At 33.1% G+C, this 21,488-nt stretch overlaps 4 protein-coding genes across 5 annotated transcripts; all 4 read right to left on the bottom strand.

Moving 5' to 3' along the window:
- Positions 1-506: 506 nt before the first annotated feature.
- Positions 507-6,525, bottom strand: LOC111714181 (transmembrane protein 223). 2 transcript variants are annotated; one of them, XM_023489232.1, is made up of 10 exons: positions 6,469-6,525; positions 5,698-5,783; positions 3,850-3,923; positions 3,507-3,573; positions 3,409-3,439; positions 3,098-3,140; positions 2,612-2,674; positions 2,068-2,106; positions 1,323-1,411; positions 507-724 (listed from the first exon to the last, which is right to left on the bottom strand). In XM_023489232.1, exons 1-10 carry the CDS (start codon positions 6,517-6,519, stop codon positions 623-625), a joined length of 645 nt encoding a protein of 214 aa, XP_023345000.1. In that variant the 5' UTR covers positions 6,520-6,525; the 3' UTR covers positions 507-622. The 2 variants fall into 2 exon arrangements, with proteins under 2 accessions (XP_023345000.1, XP_023344998.1); XM_023489230.1 differs by lacking the exon at positions 3,409-3,439 and having other exon boundaries at positions 3,476-3,573.
- Positions 6,526-6,529: 4 nt separating this feature from the next.
- LOC111714180 (coiled-coil domain-containing protein 94) lies at positions 6,530-13,018 on the bottom strand. Its single transcript, XM_023489229.1, has 8 exons — positions 12,848-13,018; positions 12,228-12,295; positions 11,434-11,516; positions 10,125-10,231; positions 9,758-9,867; positions 8,496-8,589; positions 7,797-7,894; positions 6,530-6,960 (listed from the first exon to the last, which is right to left on the bottom strand). The coding sequence occupies exons 1-8, from the start codon at positions 13,001-13,003 to the stop codon at positions 6,690-6,692; spliced, it is 987 nt and encodes a 328-aa protein (XP_023344997.1). The 5' UTR covers positions 13,004-13,018; the 3' UTR covers positions 6,530-6,689.
- Positions 13,019-13,086: 68 nt separating this feature from the next.
- LOC111714182 (cysteine-rich PDZ-binding protein) lies at positions 13,087-15,979 on the bottom strand. The gene is made up of 5 exons (XM_023489233.1): positions 15,896-15,979; positions 15,165-15,223; positions 14,687-14,777; positions 13,969-14,019; positions 13,087-13,169 (listed from the first exon to the last, which is right to left on the bottom strand). Exons 1-5 carry the CDS (start codon positions 15,935-15,937, stop codon positions 13,104-13,106), a joined length of 309 nt encoding a protein of 102 aa, XP_023345001.1. The 5' UTR covers positions 15,938-15,979; the 3' UTR covers positions 13,087-13,103.
- Positions 15,964-21,370, bottom strand: LOC111714179 (uncharacterized). Its single transcript, XM_023489228.1, has 7 exons — positions 20,658-21,370; positions 19,643-19,731; positions 19,293-19,356; positions 18,327-18,416; positions 17,605-17,651; positions 17,015-17,215; positions 15,964-16,651 (listed from the first exon to the last, which is right to left on the bottom strand). Exons 1-7 carry the CDS (start codon positions 21,295-21,297, stop codon positions 16,076-16,078), a joined length of 1,707 nt encoding a protein of 568 aa, XP_023344996.1. The 5' UTR covers positions 21,298-21,370; the 3' UTR covers positions 15,964-16,075.
- Between the last annotated feature and the right edge of the window lie 118 nt (positions 21,371-21,488).

Raw genomic sequence — 21,488 nt, 5'->3', positions numbered from 1 at the left:
ATAATTATAATAATAAGATCTGAAAGGGAGTATATACCCCTGTATTTCTGACCTGAACTATATTGACAACACCGTTAGACGAGGTAAATATTAGATCATCGACCCACTCCACGGTTCCACCTAGATGTAACAATCAAACAATCAATCAAGTTTAGTGGGCAATCCCTTTAAGTTTGGTGGACAATCCCTTTAATTTTAGTGGACAATCCCTTTAATTTTAGTGGACAATCCCTTTAATTTTAGTGGACAATCCCTTTAATTTTAGTGGACAATCCCTTTAAGTTTAGTGGACAATCCCTGTAAGTTTAATGGACATTCCTTTTAGTTTAGTTGACAATCCCTTTAAGTTTAATGGACATTCCTTTAAGTTTAATGGACATTCCTTTTAGTTTAGTGGACAATCCCTTTAGGCTTAGTGGACAATCCCTTTAAGCACTCCTTACCCGTGTAAAGTGCTCCAACACATTTGTCCACCTCGAAGTCCGTGGAAACTTTTAATTTCGACATTTTTCTGGAATTATCATTTTCAAACAAAATCTAATTACATCGGGTTCATCTGTATGAATAACATTGCAAGTATTCTTTATTTTTGCAGGATTGAGTTATGATTGATCAGGTCTGATCAAATAGTTCTTGAGATGCCGACGGTTCGATCGAATAGAGGTCGGTTGCTGAATATTCCGTCCTCGAGGTTAAAGGAATATTTAAAACTGTGATCTCGAACCTAAAATAATAAATGTTATTTTTTTTTTTTGACGAGTGAATAGGTTTTTAGCGAATTAATTCAAATTTTAACAGTTCCAAGAGTAAATAACTTAGAGGCGATGGGGTAATTGAAAAAAAACCTATCAGGGAGAGGGGAGAAGTGTAACAGAATTATGGGGGGGGGGGTGATGATTGGGAATCTTACATCAAGAAAATCAAATTGAGAGAAAAAATATCATCCNACCACCCTGTAGGGATTGTCTCACATTAGTTGACATGTTTTCCAAGATTAAATAAAAAAGTGTAAAAACAGTAACTAAAGAACACATCAAATTGCACTAATTTTACTGTAAGATAAGCACTTTATTCTAAAATTATCACTATTATTGATAATTTTGTCGGACACAAAAACTGAATTGACACTTGTGACGACAGAATACAACTATACTGAGTGTACAAATTCTACGTTGCCATCTATTGCACTAGAATCTATTTGACCAGAGGTAAAAGCATGACAGTGAAAGTTCAGTAATTTTAAAACCAAACCAGGGCAAAATCGCATCAAATCTTTATTTGTGTGGCTTGTAGAAAAATACTAATTACTCTGCTCATTTTACCTTGAGAAAGAATCGATGTTTTCCGTAAAATTTATGCTGAATCCCGCTACAGTGAACCACAGGGACATTCATAAACCCATCATTCTTCCCTGATAATACCATATATTTATATACCAATAGAAATAGAATAGAAAATAATAGAATAGAATTAAATAAGCTCGAAAATAATAGAATAGAATTGAACAGAATAGAAGAGAACAAAATAGAATGAATCTAAAACGTCATCCTAAAATTACTGTGACAGGGGAAACACTACGCGCATTATTAGATTATTTAGTTTTTCCAAAAATCCTATATTTCCTCATTTGTAAATATTTGATTATTTCTGACATATTGGGGTAAAAGATTTAAAGAATATATAGGAAAATACTTGGTGAATGTGTATATTGTACAGAATATAGTGTACAGTGTACATTGTGCAGTGTACAGTGTACAGTGTACAGTGTACAGTGTACAGTGTACAGTGTACACTGTACAGTGTACAGTGTACAGTGTACACTGTACACCGTACACTGTACACTGTACAGTAGACTAACTGATATTCTTTTTTAAAACTTTTAAATACTTTTAAGTTGATTTTTCAAGTTAATATCATTTGTGAAAACAAGATTAACTTCCAAAATGATTTTCAATTAATTTATTAAATTAGATATTTTTTTTTTGAGTTATTTCTTTATTCAATTTGGTCAATCTTTGTTTTAATTTGAGTAATTTTTAATCTATTTGACTAATTTATACACATTACCTAGAAGACCATAGGTTTGAATACCAACATACTTTCCACCTTAGAAAAAAGATGGAATTAGATACAAAAAATCTTTAAAATACAAAGAGGCTCAGAACATTTTTTTGGCCGGTGAGGAGTTTTTAATAAAATTTTCTGATTTTGTTTTTCCAAATTCACGGAAAAAAAGCATTAAAATGTCTGATAGTAAAATGAATGAAAGTGGCAAAAATAAGAAAGAGTTCCTAGTTTAGCTGACACAACAATCTGTGATATAAAATAACAAAGAGTTCCTAGTTTAGCGGACACAATAATCTGTGATATAAAACAACAAAGAGTTCCTAGTTTAGCTGACACAACAATCTGTGATAAAAAATAACAAAGAGTTCCTAGTTTAGCGGACACAACAATCTGTGATATAAAATAACAAAGAGTTCCTAGTTTAGCTGACACAACAATCTGTGATATAAAATAAATTAACAAAACTGAAACTAACAGTTTAATAACATCAAAATAATGTAAATAATGTAAATACAAATAACAAAAATTAGAAAACATTTTTAACCTTTTCTTAAGACAAGTTTCCTGACTGTATTCATAGTTCTAAGCATCCAGTAAGATGTTAAACCTTAAAATTGATTGTAATTATTTTTTTAATTTCTTATTGAACAATTTAATACATAGTAAACAATAAACAATTAAACAGTTTAATTGATTGTAAACATTTAAACAATTTAATTATTGTTGACATAAAAACGATTTTGTTTATTGTAAACATTTAAAAAAAAATCTTATTATTATTAAAATTAAAACAATTTTATTTATTGCAAACATTTAAAACAATTTAATTTATTGTTAACATTTCAAAAAAATTTAATTATTGTAAACATTAAAACAATTTTATTCATTGTAAGCATTTAAGATAATTTTATTTATTGTAAACATTTAAAACACTTTTATTTATTGTAAACATTTAAAATAATTTTATTTATTGTAAACATTTAAAATAGTTTTGCAAATATAAATTATAAAATCTATTTTTATTTCGAACCTGCACCAAACAAGAAAAATCCAGCCCCAACACCCACACTTGCCTAGAAAAGACAAAAAAATTAATATAGACCGAACGATAATTTCAAGAATTACAAAAAATAAGAATAAAAAATAGCAATTTACAAAAAAAAACAATAGTAAGAAAATATCAATGACTGCAAAAGTAAAGATACAAACAGGACCGAAGTTTTTTTGACATGTTTATTTTTTATATTTTAATTTTAACAAAATTCTTTAAATTTGATGATATGACAGTACCAAACTTAAAAACAAACAAAAAACACTTAATTTTTTTACTGAAAACAATACCTTTGTAACATTATCGAGTAGGAAGTTATATCTAACATTATTATTCACTTCTTCACGAAAACAATACCTTTGTAACATTATCGAGTAGGAAGTTATATCTAACATTATTATTCACTTCTTCACGAAAAGGCTCTAATTTACTCCTTAATGTAAACGCAAAGTAACCTAAAATAAAACAAGGGAATTAAACATTTTAAAAGCATCCATTTTTCTTTGACTTTTCGTGTTTTTGAACCATGCCAAAAAAAGCTACAAGCGCGTTTGCCTTCTGCAGTAAAACTAGTTCAAATTCAACATTTTTACTTTTTTAAAACCAAAAATAACAATTTTTAGGATGTTGTTAAAAGCTTTTAAAACACGGTCTCACACCAGTTCAAAGGTGGAGGCGGGTTATCATGAAAAATAACACCCCTAAAATAAAAATAAATAAAGATTATTTACCCAAGTATGCCCAGAGTGGCAGCATACTCATTCCAAGCATATTCTTCAGTCTTACCTTCTTCAAATCCTCATATCTAGGGTAAAGAGTTATTATAATTATTATTATTGTTATCATTCAACCAACAGTCAAAGTATCATGTTCTGAAGGCTATGTTACAGAACTGATAAGCCCTAAAAGAGACCAGTAATGGGTATTATTATTATTATTATTATTATTATTATTATTAACATTCAACCTACAGTCAAAGTATCATGTCCTGAAGGCTATGTTACAGAGACCTCTAATGGGTAAGTCCAGGAATGGACGTTGTGCAAATCAGAACAGAAGTAATAGGCACAGGCCTAATACAGCTCCATTGCAAAATACCATTAACTGTGCAATATGGAACCACAACGGCCTTCTAAACAAGACCTTAAACAAGACATGATAATGGAGATCATGAATGACGAGAACATACATGTACTTGGCGTAAGTAAAACGTATCTTAGACATGGGTTGAATGACGACCTATTCAGTCTAGATAAATTCACATGGTACTCCAAAGAGAGGTTTAGAAAAGAAAAGAACGGTGGAGGAATACCAACCATAACAAAACGCTGCCTTTGACAAAGACTGCATTCAAGAGCATCCATGACATCTAAGCAGTTCTGGAGATTAGTCAAAAGAACTGTTAAAAAGAGAGGGATACTAAGGGTAGTGAAGGATGCACAAGGAAGATTAGCTACTAACAGAGCAAGAATTGAAGAGATAGTTCTGGAAGAAGGATCAGCAATATTCTCACAGAGGAGAACAGCTCATCAAAGAGATGGACGTAAAACATCTAATAGGGTGGCAAGAATGGATGAAAGACACAGTAGACAGCACAATCCATGAAAACCAAGTATGTTAACAAACCACCGATCAGAGAAGTTAAAGAGAAGATGAAGCTACAGAGAGCTCCAGGAGTGGACAATGTCTCAGTAGCCATGCTTAAATATGCCTGTCCCTGCTTTGTGACCATGCTAACCAAAGTTATTTACAAAACCTTCCAGGAAGGCAAAGTACCAGAAACATTGTTAGTTGGCAGAATGACATTGATAGATAAGAAATAACCCTCCTTGCTAGTATCAAAAAACGCCCTCTTGACAGTCTTGTGTATATATTGAGTGTGATTACCAAAATAATGCATACAAGGATGGACGCAATCTGCAAGGAAAATGGATACTATGGATAAGTGCAGTATGGGTTTAGGTCAGGCCGGTCAACATCAGACTTTGTGTTTATGTTGTTGTCAGCAATTAGGAAGCCTAAAAAGAAAAGACATACAGTGTCAATAGCGTTCTGTCACATTGCCAAGGCATATGACTGGGTGAACTGCGAACTCCTTTACACCAAGCTAGATACCCTGGGGTTTGGTGGAAAAGTCAGTAAACAACCTATGTACTACAATGGGTTTGAGGGCGCCCCTATGCTTCACCAAAGGAGTGAAGCAGGGGTGCGGCCAATCACCAATAGCTGTACTTGTAGAATGATTACATGCCATGAAGGAAGGTATAAACTTCAATGGCCAAGTAATATCTGCATTGTTCTTTGCGGACAATCTGGTTCTCATCTCACGGATAGTGAGAGGTATATGGAAAAAATGTTAAGGTTTAGTAATGGAATGCATATGAAACTGTCTATAGAAATGACAGTTATACTATCCAGTGGACCTAAAGGACAGGCCTGGAAAGTAGAACAGGGAACACCAGACCTAGAAGCAGTCTTGGTTGTTGAATTTAATCCAGAATGTTTTGTTTGCAGACAAAGCTGCGTCTCCAAGCTAATGTAATCTAAAATAATATATATAATACAATATGATGAGCTACCTAAAAAGCGTGATATCCTTGTTAACAACACCTTCCACATCAAAAAATGCTTCCTTCTGTTTGGGTTTAAAGTATCTTCGTACACTCTGCAGTAAGGGATAGTAATTTTTAATTGTTTAAAAAAATTACAGCAAAAAAAATATTTAAAAAAAATAAATTTTTATCTAATCGAAACTATTAAGCCTTTTATTTAATTTCAAAAATTTAATTTTGAAAAGAGCCTATCAAACAGGGTACCCCAAAAGATTAGACTGTAATGACGACCTTAAAAGCTCTATAAATTTGCCGATTCCAGTCTTCTGTCTAGAACAAAAATCTTTTTATGCCTTACTCAATGATTAGAAAAAAGAAAAGAAACAACTTTACAGTTGCAAAGAATCATAAAAATTAAGAAACAGACCAATCGTCTTTGAACTCTAATTCTTTGTGGGTATCCCTTTATATACTATTGATTTTCTTTGCTCACTATATTGCGAAAATTAGAAGTTCAAATTAAAAGTTCAAATAGGAAGAAAAAAACTATTATTTTCTTCAAGATTGAGAACTCCCAAAGCCTGGAGAATTGGCCCCTTTTTTTACAGAATTAGGGGTTAGATTTTAATAAGATCAAAAAAAAATGAAAATACAATTTTTTCAAAGAAATCAGCTCAGTATGCTTTTATACTTAAAATACTTATTAATTTAAATCAAAATTTTGCGATAAAAGTTTGTTTTTCTAAAATTTAGATTATTAAGCAATTTAATTCAACGATAATTTTTTAACTATTTTTCCTGTTTTAGTGTTAATCCAAATAATGGTTTAGTTACGCAGTTCCACAACATTTTCTCTCTGAAAATATTTAATTTGCAATTTAAATGAAAGTGGAAAAGTTTTAATTTGATTAAGACAGTTAACTAGACACATCTACAATTAATGATTACATCGCATTACAAAAATTGTTCTTTTTTCAATTATGAAACAATTACTTTACAAAAAAATGCAATCATTTTAATTATTCTGAATTGCTTCCGGAATCGCTGTACGCGCCTAAAAGGCCCAGACCGCCAGCTACAGCTGTTTGTGTTGCCGCACTAGTTCCCACATTATTATGTTGAGTTGGCTGGCTGGCTGCAGGCCTGGCGGCGGCAACATTAGGCTTCTTGAAGTCATGATTATTCTTGGCTGCCGGCTTCTTGACAAGAATACCTAGACCCTTCTTGTTGGAGCCGAGACTTCCGATACTTTTCTCCCAGACCTTCTTCTCTACAACTTTCTTCTCGGGTCTGAACAGAAAGTTTTAATTTAAAACAATACAGAGTAAAATTCTACTGAGTCGTGTAAAGGGACCGTAAGCGTAGTTTGAAGTGACCTTTCATGCACCCATGGCAACACCCGATTTACAACGGTACCCTTGAAATCTTTATCTGATCAATAACAAGGAAGATATTGCCAGTTTTATAGGTAATAAAAGTGTTTAATTCTGCTAATTCCTAAATGTTTTCCTGCATGCGCAATTGCACATGTCTTTTTGCAGAGAAACCACAATTGAAAATGATCAGTTTTCAAAATTATTAACATTAAATCTAATTCTTCTCATTCAGACAAAACTTTAAAGGGTACCGTTGTGAATTGGTCTTTGCTATCTTTGCGGTCTCTTTATGATCGGTTTAATTATTCCCAGTTTGGCTGTCTTGTCAACTCTTCTGTGAGAAACTATAAAGTTCACGTTAGAGGTTTTGTTTGTAAATATTCCCCAAAATCTATTAAAGAACATTTTATTTAATGCTGAGGAACTTGAAATATTTACGTGACGGATTCTATTGTTCCTTTGCTGGAGTCATAAAGAGTCACTTGCCACTCTTTTTTAATGACAGGAGTGTATATTTTCTCAAAAAATCATTTCCCCCGGCCCCCCTTTTGAAAAAATCATTTTTTTCAGAAAGTAAATATGCTTGCTCAAAATAAATGATATTTAGGGGAAAATAAAAAAGTATCAAAAAGAATGAAAAAAATTGCCTGATGTCCAATTTTTCATTTTTTCCTCCATATCTTAAAAAAGCAGCGGGGGAAAATTCTAAAACAACAACACTCCTGTTTTTAACCCTTAAATAATTTTTACCCTGTAAGATGATCTGTTGGTTTATCAGGTTTTTGTTTCTTATTTTCCTTGACTTCCTCTTCGCTTCCGCTACTAGACTCATCCAGTATCCTCTTCACCTAGCGCATGGATATATTTATTTACTGCGCATGGATATATTTATTTACTAGCTTTAAAAAACTGAACGTCAGCCCATTTGGTCCAGCCGTTTAGCCAACTATAGCTAACATATATATATATATATATATGATCGAAGAACTTTATTATATAGATTATGGCAGTGATAAACCCCTGTATGGGATTATACATTCTCAGCTAAGTTTGAGATATATTAAAGATTTGATCAACAATTATCCTTCCTTATTCTTGTACTTTCTTAATGTTCAAGTTTATTTCTTAATACCATAGATTACTAACAACACAGATAGAACACTAGATGTCGTCTTTCCAAGGTTTAAGGGTTTTGTTCGCAATAACGGGCTGAGGAAGAAGCCCAAAAGAGTTCCGCGCAGGCAGCGTTGAATTTGAAGACAGAGAGAGACCATGCGCTGCCTGTGCGGAACTCCTTTGGGCTTCTGCCTCAAGGTTATTGTGAACGAAAAAGCCCAACATCTTGAAGAGACGACATCCAGTGTTCTATTTGTGTTATTGTTAATCTATAAATTATAGTTTTTCAATGGCATTATTTTTTTATTTGATTTTTTTCATCTTTTTACTTACCTTGACATCTCCGGATTTGCTGAAGATTGCTTTCACAAAATCCTCATCAGCCTTCTCTTCCGCTTCAATAGCAGCAGCTCGGGCATCCTCGTACCTTTATATAATTTATTTTAAAGGGAATGTACACTAAATACTGTTTGTTAATAGGGTGAGTCATGTTTATTTCACACAGGGCTCTGCGCGCTCCGCAGAGCGGAGTATTGTTGAGATAACCTCTCTGTCCTGTGGGCTGCTCGCAACTGAGTGTTCACTAAATATAATACAATCTAAAGGGAGTTTTCACTAAATATAATTTATATTAAAGAAGTGTTCACTAAATATAATACTAATTAAAGGTTCACTAAATAAAATACGAATTAAAGGGAGTGCTCACTAAATATTATACATATTAAAGGAAGGATTTACTTTAGAAAATACAAATTAAAGGGAGTGTTCACTAAATATATACAAATTAAAGGAAGGGTTCACTTAAAATAATACAAATAAAAGAGAGGGTTCACTAAGAATAATTTATATTAAATAAGTCTTCACTAAATGATACAAATTAAAGAGAGGGTTCACTAAATATAATACAAACTAAAGGGAGTGATTACTAAATATAATTTATTTTAAAGAACTGTTCACTATAAATAATACAAATTAAAGGGAGAGTTTACTTTATATAATACATATTAAAAGGAGGGTTCACTAAATATAATACAAATTAAAGGGAGAGTTCAATAAAATCATTGTCAGCTTTCTCCTAGGCAAGTAGCAGTTGAACTTATTTAAAGCATGCCATCGACGATTCTCAAAAGTAACATTTAACAACAGTTGTCTCTAATTGTTTGAAGATACTGATGCAAATTCATACCTAGAAATCCCTCGTCAAGTAACCCTTGACACAGTTAAATTGACCCATTGTTTTAAACATATCGAAAAAAAAAAATGGATGACAACCAAGTATATTTTTAAAAAAGATTCTAAAAAATCCGGGGGTTTAGAATGAAATTTTTTAAGAAGACATTTGTTTTTCATCTTTTTTAAAAACTTTTTACCCCTTCAACACTCCCTTCAAAACAAATACTAACGTTTTAAGCATGGACGTGTAGTCTACTGAGATTGTACCTAATTAGACAGTTGTATTTAAAACAACTCCAGATATAAAGATATAAAGCAACATTTCTCTGATAATTTAATTAATTATATCGTAAGAATACCGTTGTTAGTTGTCCAAGATAAAATTAAAACTCGGGAACAATCCCTTTAAAACCAATACTAACGTTTTAAGCATGGACGTGTAGTCTACAGAGACGGTTCTCCTGTTGAGCTCCCTCAGCTCGTCCAGGGACTCCGCCAGCTCCATCTCATTCTTACTCGCCTGGGTTCTCTCCTAAACAAATCCAAGATTAAAGAGATTAAAGGGATTAGATGGATTCTATTTATTATTCGTGGTAAGGGTGTTTATTTTCTGGAAAAATCCCCCCCAGAAATTATGTAGCCTCAAAAATAAATATTATACGTTTATCCCCCATATCAATCAATCAACTAATAAAACTAACAAATTAAAGTATTCAGAGGATCAAACGAAAGAACACAGCAACTCAATGGAATGATCAATGATCAAAATAAATGTCCTCCACCACCCACCTCCAGTTGTTTCATTGGATTGTTCTCTAGTTCTTCTTTGTGTGCGCGATCTTCGCGCTCAGCCTGCTCTTCAGCGCGCTTCAAGGCCTCGAAGTTACGAGTAGCTCCTACACAACGGTAATCATGATGGTTGAAAACAAAAGATTTAAACTGACAGGGGTTGTAGACGTAAAGCATAAGATATACTGGGTTGCTGAAATATCTCACAAATAAAGTTTGAATTTACTTGAACAACAGACGCTTGTTCAACGAAACTTCGGAGGCAGTTTGATGTAAGCGGGTACACAATATAAGTACTCTGCAGACTGCATATTGCACACTGCACACCACCTACCTCGTTCTATAACGACTAGTTGCTTTTTCTGCTTTAATCAAATTAATATAAAATGATGGATTATATAGATTGTAGAGTGGACGTAATTTCAAGTCACATTCCATCATTACTTAGGATCCATTTAATTTTGATGCGGATCCGGATCCTGGATCCGCACTGGAATCCGGATACAGTTTATTTCGTTAAAAAATTGTGGATCCGCATATTTTTGCGGATCTGGATCCAGGAAGCCAAAATCTTGCAGATCCAACGGATTCAGATCCGGATCCTAAGCACTGTTTTCCATTTATAGAATAGTCATGCCCTTTTTACCAATATCTGATGCTGTGAAAGATATTTACTTTTTCTTACTTTAGACAAAATAATTCTCGCAATTTCCTCCATAGTTTCTGAAGCATGAAATCCGCATTCCAATTTTATAGGAAAAAACACTATTTAAAAATAAATTTATCAGAAAAAGCGCTGTGAATCAGACACGTCACTTTTTTGTGAAATGTGACTTGAAATTACAACGAAAGTTCCGCTAACATATTATTTTCTAACAATGAAATAGCTCAACTTTAAACTGCTTATTCAACCAGACTCCATATAGGCAACCAACCAAATCTAAATCCATTTAAAGGGACTGTAAGCGTTATTCCAATTTAAAGGGACAGATATTCCAAAGATGGCAATGCCGATTTACAACGGTACCCCTCAAAGCTTTGTGTGATTAAGTATGTATTAGATAACAATGTTTTTGTTTTGAAAAACTGTGTTTTTCTAATTGAGGTTTCTCTGTTAAAGGAATTTGCACATTTCTTGAGTTTCAGAATCAATGGAGAAATTATAAGAATTACACACTTATAAAGCCAGAAAACTAAGATATCTTCCATAATTTTGATGAGATAAAGGAGTCCGAGGTACTATTGTGTATCGGGATGCACCTCGTTACGTCAATAGTCCCTTAAAACAATAAAAATTTAAAAAGTGAACCTGACTCTAGAACGTAGTCGGTATTCTCCGGGTCCGTCCGGAAACAGATCTCTGACACACAGGCAGTACACTTGATGTAGAACCTGGACAAGATAAAGGGACTGTACTTAAATTTGAGCGAACTAGTAGGGTATCAATTTCCTAATTATATTTCTATTAACAAGAGATATCAAATTTGACACACGCATAAAGTTATTGCTTGAAGATCTCAGACAGACAACCTATGGACAAAATAAAGGGACAGTACTTAAATTTGAGGAAAGAAGCAGGGTATCAATTTCTCGATTATATTTCTGAGTAATAATATACAGGACAAATTTGGCATCGAATTTGAACAAAATAAAGGAAATACATGTCAGATTCCCAATGGTGCCCTTTTTTGTTATAAAAAGAAAATAACAGACATAAATGTTATCTTCCGCAATTTCAATCGAACTAAGGATTCAATTTATTGGAGGGTGATTAAAAAATACAACGATAGTCTTTATCAAAGAATTAATGTAAAGAAAGTTATTTCAGAGGTGTGCGCATTTTTTGTACTGCAGTGTACTGTCTCTGGGCTATTAACTAAACAAAAGCTGACATGAGATCCATCTTTCACATAAGAAATCAATGAAATTAAATGCCTTAATCCTCCTCGGATACTAAACGAACACTGATCATCTATTCTTGTCTACAAATACCACCCAGAGAGAACTGGTTTCAATGTGTACACAGAGTATACGCGACCGCAGTTACCTTTCCTTGCCTAATAACCTTGGTCCTTATAAGGAAGATTTAAAAGTAAAATAAACCTGTAAATTCTCAAACCAAGATAATTCATATCATCCACATCTTCTTTACGGGCATTGAACTTACGACCCTACATTACACAATAAATTAAAACAATCTTAAATTAAAAATTTTTAAAAATGACTAAAGAAAATGAAGTAAGAAAAAGAGAAAATATAGGATGGGTGAATATATCAATTCTCTCTACTATACAAGCTCGTCAGAATGTCTGCTGCTCTATTCCTTGTCTAATTGACGCACTTCCGGCTCACATTCTCAATTTCCTGGTGAGGAACAGCTGATCCATTCAGATTTTATCAATTTGCCAAGCCAAAGTATTTTTAGCAAGCTATTGTTACTGTAGAGCTCGTAGATTGAGAGAATTAATATTTTTTGCCTAGTGTCCTCTAAAACTAAAAAACTAAAAATAAAAAATTTTAAAAGATAACAGGATGAATAAATGAATAAATGAATAAATGAATAAATGAATAAATGAATAAATGAATAAATGAATAAATGAATAAATGAATATTAATGAATAAATGAATAAATGAATATTAGTGAATAAATATATAAATGAATAAATGAATAAATGAATAATGAATAAATGAATGCGAGGATGAATAAGTCAATGAATATCTACCTTGTAAATATATTCCCCGCATGTAGTGCAACGCATGTTACATGGTGCCATGAGACGAATACAGAAGGTTTTATTCCTGGGTTCTTTACACTTAGGGATCTTGGACGGATCGAAGTCCGGGGGATAGTACTTATTCAATACCTTACGCTCAGACATTTTGAATCACTAATCAATCAATCAAATCAAATGTATGTATAATCAATTATCACTTTTGTTCGATGATCAATTCACGTTTTAAGTTAAGATTTCACTGTGTTTAAACTGATGACTGCTTGTACTCCTTTGTTTTCAACATTTTAACTCCACACATAGCACAGATACCCTAGTACAGGGGTGTTAACAGTTTCAGGGTCAAAATAGGACTCAGAATTACATTATTCTCATTTTGATAATTATCATAATGTCCCGATCATTTATTAAGATAAGATAAGATAGGATCTGAAACCCCCCCCCCCCATCTTGGAGAGCCCAGACCGCCATTGGGGCTAACTCCCAAGAGCTCTAAAAATAAAGAGGAATACAAACTGAATGACTGGTAGAATACTCAGTTACAAATTTAGAAATTTTTTAAATGACAGGTTTGCAAAATTCGACCCCGAATAAAACAAAAATGATAACGTTATTTTTAAACCAGATTTTTATTTTTTATAACTAATGATTTATTATTACCCATTTTTTTGGTTTTTATACAAAAGTTTCGGATTTCTGAATCAGATACAGTGATAAACAGAAAGTTCCGAAATAGCAAGACGACTTATAGACTCAAGGTATGACTTTAAATAGGCCAATAAGAAATTTTGCAGCGTTCCTATTTAAGAGTTTTCTGATATCACTGTATGTAGGATTTTTGAAGCTGTGGGAGTTAATTCAAGTTACCCCTCCGTTATATTAATTATTAATTTGGCAATTAGTTCCTTTGAAAAACTGTTGGCATTGATAACTTCATTGTGGATTACTACCGTTGTAGCCAATATATATTAACATTAACGTCCATTTAACTGATCACATGATCGTCTAAAAATGATTAAGACTTGGGGTAAGAATAGGAGGAAAGGGAGATACAAAAACGTTTAAGGAGGATAATTTCATTTTTTTCAAACTGAAACTGTTAGCACCCCTGCCTTCTTGTAAGCACAGCTCTGACAGTAATGAGAACCAGGCTGATGTACTTTCTGTTTACAAATTTAATTAATGTCAAGAAGTAGTTGAACTACATTGACATAGTTCAACCACTTCTCTTGCGCGCCGGTTCAAGTTCAATAGAAGTAGTTCAACTAAGTCTTTGTAGTTTAGTAACTGGATGAACCACAAAACATGACGGTAAAGAGAAAACTTGAAGATCGTCTTAGATTTTTTTTAATAATTTGCGTCATTCATTCTTGGAGCAGCAATTATAATTCTGGAGCAGCAATCATAATTCTTGGAGCAGCAATTATAATTCTGGAGCAGCAATTATAATTCTTGGAGCAGCAATTATAATTCTGGAGCAGCAATTATAATTCTTGGAGCAGCAATTATAATTCTGGAGCAGCAATTATAACTCTTGGAGCAGCAGTTATAATTCTGGAGCAGCAATTATAATTCTTGGAGCAGCAATCATAATTCTTGGAGCAGCAATTATAATTCTTGGAGCTGCAATCATAATTCTTAAAGCAGCTATTATAATTCATGGAGCAGCAATCTTCATTCTTGAAGAAGCAATCCCCCCGCCCCCTGTACAGTGTATCCCTGACAATTTCAAATAGTCCCCTTTTTGTACATTCAAATCTAGCGCAGATTTAAAGAATTTCTTTCAGATTTAGAAAATTATTTAATTTTGTTCTTGATTAAATTTGGTGCCTGTTTACAGATCCGACACTTCTTGAACTCGGCCTGGGTTGGATTAAACCTGTTCTTCTTAGAGGTCAACAGCTTATTCTCTCCAACCTTTCTGAAATAAGAGCATTTTTTCCAGGGTAAATATTTCCAGAATTGCGGCCCGGGATTTTTCTTGATTTTTTTTGGAAGGAGGGGATAAAATTGGACGACGTCAAGTATTTCTTTTCTCTTTTTAAAATAGTATAAACTAGCTCAAGTGCCCGGCGTTGCCCGTGGAATTTTAAAACCACCTGAAAAAAATCTCTAATTTTGAAAAAAAAAAAGTTGGTTTTTAAGACTTTTCTTTGCTGAATTGGAAAAATAAAATGATTTTCAAGGGAAATATTAAATAAATTTTGGGGTTAAACGTGTCATAATGTAGAACAAATTGTCTTTTGGTGTCCTTTTTTCTGGGGGGGGGGGTTCTTTCTTAAAAATATAATATCTACCCCTGAATTACCTTCCACCGTTGTCGGTTATATTACTGGCTCCAGCCTTCCAGGGATCCGGGGTTATCACCTAAATATATTTAATAAAAATTAGTTTTTTATCATTCATAAGAAATTTCTATTTAGAGCCTGATTATAGGGGTTTCCAAATCCAAGACCGAAGTTTCTTCTGCAGAAGTATAAATAACCTTCTTTTTTTTGTGCAAAAAAAAGTACTTCTTCAAGGGACTGTCGACGTTAATCCAGGATATTCTATTTAGAGATGCATTTCCGGTTCGCAGCGGTGCCCTTTAAATCTTATTCTAAACGAAAATGAAAGCTAGACCTGCTTTTCTGCTTGAAAATTCTCCTTCTTAACAACTTTATTCAATACAAAACAAATCAACAATAGTATTTTCATTTATAGAATCATAGAGAGAAAAAAAAACGTCTCATTCTATCTTCGTATCTATTGCTGTAATGAGTTGCTTTTCGCAGAGCTCTCCATTAATTAAGGTTTAATCAAAAATAGTTTTGCAAGCGTAGTTGCAGACTTTTCATCTTTAAACTGAAATGTGAACGTGAACAGAACTGCAGTTTATAATTTAAAAAAATATTTCATATTATTGAAAATTGATAATTGTAAATAGTGGGTTTTCTGCGACAGTGACGTACAGATTTATGCTTTGGAGACAAAAAATAAGTTTTTATTAAATATTAAGGTAAAGAGTAAAAAACGAAAATTAAATTTATTTGAAATTACCTTTCCAAGTTTTCCTTTCTTTTCACACTTTTCACAAACCATTGTTTTCCGGTTACATAGCAGTCGGATCTGAAACAAGACAAAATAACAAAATATACAAATATTCTGCTAAACATAACACAAGATAATATTTGATGGTTTAACGCACAGTCTTAGTAAGAAATGCGAAATTAAGAAAGACTATAAGCTGATTGGGAAAAGAGCAGCGCCGGGTGCTGGTGGCGGTGGAAGTCCGGTAGAGTTAGAATATCCTGGATTTCCCGGATTTTGTTGTGCAAAATTTAGTGGCTGATTTTTTTCAACGACAAATGCCGCTGCTCGGTTTTTTTTAGGTTTCCCGCCAAAACCAGTGGGAATTCCCGCCATTTTCATCATCATGGATTCTTCAGATTCAGCTGTTTCTACGAAAGTTCTAGAACTGGATTTAACACTGGTTGCAGCAGCAACTGACCCACGAGATGACTGTCTCTCTCGGGAACTTCTTTTTTCCCGGGATCGCCGTCGTTCTTTTGATCGACGACGATCACTGGATCGTCTTTGATCCCGTGATCTTCTAACCGGCGACCGATCCCGGGATCGGCGACTCCATTCATTATTGTCTGCCGAAATAACTTCTGAAATTTCCGGCGGATCCACGGACTCTGACTTTTTAGCTGCCATGTAGGCTGTCTGGGACGGGTAGGAGATCATCGTAGTGTTGGTTGTCTTCAGGTTGGAGAGAAGAATAGGACCTGCTTCAAGCAGTTGATCAATTGCCTAATCAATATAACCAATAGATCATTGAAAAAGATCAATAATACAAATGATCATACAATACTGCAATCGATCAAACAATAATACAATTAATCAACCAATAATAAAATTGATTAATCAATACTGCAGTTATCAATCAATATAAGCAGTAAATCAATCGTTTATGATCATTGATCATTGATCATTGATCTAGAGTATAAATTATTCAATCAATTTTCCAGTTTTTATTTCATTTAGGACAAGGAACCAACTTTTTGTACTGTTCTAAAATCAAACTTTTATTGAAATCAAGCGATCAAAATAAATAAAGATTAGAAACGGACAAAATTCTGCTATTTTTGTTAAACATTTCTATTGGTTATTTCCCTTGTTAATATCTGGGTCTATCTGTTTTTTGTTCTCAAAGTTAAGAATCTTCAACAGATCCTTGGCCATCTTCTCCTTCTCCTCCCTGAGCCCAGGGTCCAGGTAAGGTCCTACAGCAGGGTGAACCATATGCTCCGGGATACCATCAGGAGATTCATCCAGGAGGAATTGGTGTCTCCGCTCCACAACAAACCGGATCATCTGAATCCCAGGAGTTAAATCAAATATTGTCAGGGGGTATGTAATTTTAAGATTTACGTGAGTAACCCCCCCTCCACACTCAACCAGGGGACAAATTTTTTTTGATGATCTGAGGCGAATTTTTTTTCAGAAAAAAAAAAATTATTTTCTAAGATTTGAGAGATTTTTGCCACAATTTTTGTCCTCAAAATTAATTTCTCAATCTATCAATAAACAAAATTTCGCAGCAATAAAATTGTAAAAGCAATTTATAGGTCCCAAAATAATTTAGCAATGATTCATTAAAATCAAAATAAAATTAATTTTAGGTTCCAATTTATGCAATAAGCTAACATATTATAAGTTTTAAAAAAAAATTTATTAAAAAATATGAATTCAACTCTCGGTTCCTTATCAAGTTCAAAACAGGAGACAGGTCGACTGGATTTCAAAAAACCTGGGGAAACAAATGATTTAAAGGTATTTTTCAAAATTTTAGATTGGACGTGATCAAAATTTAACAATTGTATGTTTTTTTTATTCACGACTTCTTATATAAATAATTCTCTAAGGATAAAAATAACAGAATAAATTAATATATGAAAAATATCAATTTCTAGATTAAGAATTAGAAATATTTGTCAACCATTCTAAAATCATAAAGGTGTAATTTTGACAGGGGTCCAATTAAATAGTTATTTTTTAAGCAAAAATTTAAATAGTTGAATAATTTTGTTTTTTAAAATTTTCGCTATTAGGCATAAGATTTACAACTATAAAATACGCAATTTTTAATTGATAAAAAACTTATAATTTTAACTTTCTTTTAAAATACTGAATTTTATTGCTTTTTGATTGATTTTTAAGGGGTGTATATTTTTCATAGTGATTTTTGATAATTTGGGGCCGGCGAAAGGAAAAATTGAAAATCAAAAGGCAACTTTTTCATTCTTTGTTATTGTAAACCCAAAAATTCATTAAAATTCCCCATTAAAAAAAATATTTTTTCCTCCCCAAAATTCAGCGAATAAACCCCTAAATAATAACACAGGTGGGGGGGGTTAAAGGTGGGGGAATATGATTTTGGAGAAAATGTACACCACCGTTGATCTATAAATAATTACTGGTTTACCTATAATTTTCTTAATGTCGGCAGGAAGGCCCGTGGAGGTTATTTTATTTTTTAACAAACTTAGATCCACAAATTTATTATAGGTTTTACCTGAACAATATAAACACTTAGTTTAGACCTTAAAGTGACACTTGGTATTTCCGATAAATAACCATTCAAATTTTTATCTCAACATCAATGTCGTTTTGCCATATTACAAGGGGTTAATCTTGTAGATTATGTTCTGTGTCTTTGTTGAATAAAGTCTTAAAATTAATATTTCAAAGAAACCACGGTTACAAATCAGTGCTTAGGATCCATTTAATTTTGATGCGGATCCGGATCCGCACTGGAAAAAAATGGATCCGGATCCAGGTCATTTCTTTAAGATTTACTGAATTTTTTAACATAAAATAATTTTCAAATTTTTGGTTTATTTTTTCGCTTATTTTTATCCTTAAACTTGATGAACTATTAAGAAATGAAGAAATTTTTATAATATCTCATTTTTCAAATATTCAGATTTGGGTTTTAGGAGAAAAAAAGTTTTTTTTTCAGTTTTTGGTTGATATTTTTCTCCTTGGATCCGGATCCGTGGATCCGCATATTTTTGCGAATCCGGATATAGGAAGGCAAAATCTTGCGGATCCAACGGATCCGGATCCTAAGCACTGTTAGAAATACAACGGTGCAGTACGGTACGGTAGTGAATCGGGAATGCCATTTAATTTGTTTTAATGCAGTATCATTTAAAATTACGTCTACGTCAGAAATTTAAGGAACTTTTGGCGAAAACGTAAAATTACGTTTTTTTATGAGACAATTGTTGAGTAATCGAAAAAGATTTTAATATTGAGAAAAGCGATCAATGATTGTATTGCCAAATATCAAAGTTTAATCCTATTTTTGCTTTTAATTCACAAATTTTAGTCTAACGTCACAACGATAATTAAATTCAAAACTATCTGAATTCACAAAAAATATTACCTATAAAAGATAAAGCAGCGTCGATAGGAATATTTTTATGGTGTTGCTGAACACCGTTCACAGTCTGAAGAATTTTTATTAATAATTAACTTAATTAATAATTCGTATCAACTATTTTAGCCAGTTTTAATCGTTCTCAAATTTTCGCAGATTTTTTTTAATAAAATCGGCGCATTTTCAAAAGAATTTAATTTTTGACGGTCCATAAGCCTGGGGTTATATGAGTTGCCAGTAAATTTGGCTCGACTCGGTTTCAAAGAAGATCTCAAGATTTACCGAAAGTTTGTAAAATTTTATGAATATACCAACAAATAAGTCAAAATTTATTTTACATGATTTTATTTTTATACCTTGAGCATTCTGATGGTGACAGTTTTATTCTCTTCATTCGAGGTTGAGACTAGAAGTGCTAAAGCTACTCCACGAGATCCAATATTATCTAAACAGAATAGAGGTTAAGACTAGAAGTGCTAAAGCTACTCCACGAGATCCAATATTATCTAAACAGAATAGAGGTTAAAGGAAGTGTTCGCGAAAAATGAAAGGGGGCATAGGCTTACAGCGAAAATGATCGCTTTTGATCGCTACTAATTTTGCTTCTATCTGTTGCGTCTTTTGAAGAAAATTGTTAAAACCGACATGTACTGAAGTACGTAGCGTTCATACAAATTCGGAAAAATGCAATATTTGACTCGTATCGTAAAATAATAAATTTGTCTTCAAACAAATCATTCAGGTATTACAACCTAAAGTCATCGAATATTTTTCGACACATTCGTATATAGTTCATATTTCATAATATTTGTAATTTGTTTTATTTACAATGCACTCAAAACGATTTTTTTTCTGCTAGGTGTCTCTGCCACGTGTAATCATTTAAAGCGTCGAGAGCAGAGGCATCTGGCGACCAACTATTTCGGTGTTTTAAGTGCATTGTATACAAAACTAATAAAAAATTAACTATGTACGAATGCGTCGAAAAATAATTGATGGCTATAGGTTGTAATATCTGAATGATTTGTTTGAAATTAAATTGTTTTTTTACGATCCGAGTTGAATTAGATAGTGAGATAATATACTTTCACGCCATCATTAAAACTTTAATAACAAAATTTTAAACTACTAAAAATATACAATACAAGCAAGAGATGACAATCAAGGGAGAGAAACCATATTTCTCCGCGGTAAAATTGCATAATTGATTTCCCTCCATCAACAAGTTAAGAATTTTTTGGATCAAGTACAAAAATTAGGAGAACTTATCAGATTCAGTTGGGGGTCCAAAAATCGTTGTCTAGGAATATACCCAAAACTCCTTCCGCTAGGATTGGGCCATATATTGTCTTAATGTTAAAATATGTATACCTAGAACTGTACTTGTTGACATGGTAGAATCAGGGAATAAAATTTCAACTTTCAATCCCATTAGTCTGATTTGACCGTCAAGCTGTTCTACATACGTTCGACACAATGGGTTAAAGCATATAATTCCTACATCATTCACTGTTACAGCAGGAGTTGACTTCACATGTTGTTCAACCGGGACGCTGGGGCGGAAATTCGGCGGTGGCTGACTGAAAATAGTCGGTGGCACCGGCTGATAATGTTGTGGGGCAGGGTGGTATGCAGGATAAGGTTGCCAGGGGCTAGGTTGAGGCATCGGGGGGGCGTAAACCGGGGGTTGTGAAATCAAAGTTTGGATAACACGACCCTGGGTTGAAACAGATGAGTTGTAGGAGGATCTTATTTGAGGAGCATCGTATTTAGGATTTAATTTAGGTTTCTTTGATGCTTCGCGTACCTCTGATAGATGCCCTTTATATTCTTTTTTATTCTCACTGAGTATTGCTTCCGTTGCTGACACTGAAGAAGCATAATTAACCAAAATAAAAGATGGTTTAAGAACAAAAGAGACAATTTCTCCATAAGCTCCGAACCGTTCTTTAAGATCTTCTTCACACTCTGGTTGTATTTGTCTATTGTAACAAAACACACGGGTTGACATTTCGACATTAATTCTTATAATCGGCGTCAAATTTGTAAATAATCGTTTGGAAACTTTTTATCTCGAATGCCGCGTAGAAATTCAAGAAATTCTGAACATGGTTGTCTTAGGCTTTAGCTTTATCATGCTAAAATTTCTAGTTTCTACGCAACGAAAAACTGTTATTGTTCTCCGCGTATATTCACTAGAGA

Source organism: Eurytemora carolleeae, unplaced genomic scaffold, assembly GCF_000591075.1.
Source record: "Eurytemora carolleeae unplaced genomic scaffold, Eaff_2.0 scaffold931, whole genome shotgun sequence".
Lineage (NCBI taxonomy): Eukaryota > Metazoa > Arthropoda > Copepoda > Calanoida > Temoridae > Eurytemora > Eurytemora carolleeae.
Note: the sequence above shows the minus strand (reverse complement) of the source record. Positions and strands in the feature narration are given on the sequence as shown.

Bases quoted from the DNA above. Each gene is read 5' to 3' on its own strand.
- LOC111714180 (XM_023489229.1), bottom strand. From the start codon at position 13,003: ATGTCTGAGCGTAAGGTATTGAATAAGTACTATCCCCCGGACTTCGAT. The intron at 12,296-12,847 runs GTAGATATTCAT...TGTGTAATGTAG, and splicing joins GCGGGGAATATATTTACAAG to GGTCGTAAGTTCAATGCCCG. The intron at 9,868-10,124 runs GTGGGTGGTGGA...GGATTTGTTTAG, and splicing joins ATCCAATGAAACAACTGGAG to GAGAGAACCCAGGCGAGTAA.
- LOC111714182 (XM_023489233.1), bottom strand. From the start codon at position 15,937: ATGGTTTGTGAAAAGTGTGAAAAGAAAGGAAAACTTGGAAAG. The intron at 15,224-15,895 runs GTAATTTCAAAT...AAATATATTTAG, and splicing joins AGAAAGGAAAACTTGGAAAG to GTGATAACCCCGGATCCCTG. The intron at 14,020-14,686 runs GCACCAAATTTA...ATTTGTAAACAG, and splicing joins AGTGTCGGATCTGTAAACAG to AAAGTACATCAGCCTGGTTC.
- LOC111714179 (XM_023489228.1), bottom strand. From the start codon at position 21,297: ATGTCAACCCGTGTGTTTTGTTACAATAGACAAATACAACCAGAGTGT. The intron at 19,732-20,657 runs GTATACATATTT...TATTCTGTTTAG, and splicing joins GTCAACAAGTACAGTTCTAG to ATAATATTGGATCTCGTGGA. The intron at 18,417-19,292 runs GTAATATTTTTT...TATATTGTTCAG, and splicing joins CGCTGCTTTATCTTTTATAG to GTAAAACCTATAATAAATTT.
- LOC111714181 (XM_023489230.1), bottom strand. From the start codon at position 6,519: ATGTTGTGGAACTGCGTAACTAAACCATTATTTGGATTAACACTAAAA. The intron at 3,924-5,697 runs GTAGCTCATCAT...TCTTTACCCTAG, and splicing joins AAGGATATCACGCTTTTTAG to ATATGAGGATTTGAAGAAGG. The intron at 2,107-2,611 runs GTTAAAAATGTT...CTTTTTTCTAAG, and splicing joins GAAACTTGTCTTAAGAAAAG to GTGGAAAGTATGTTGGTATT.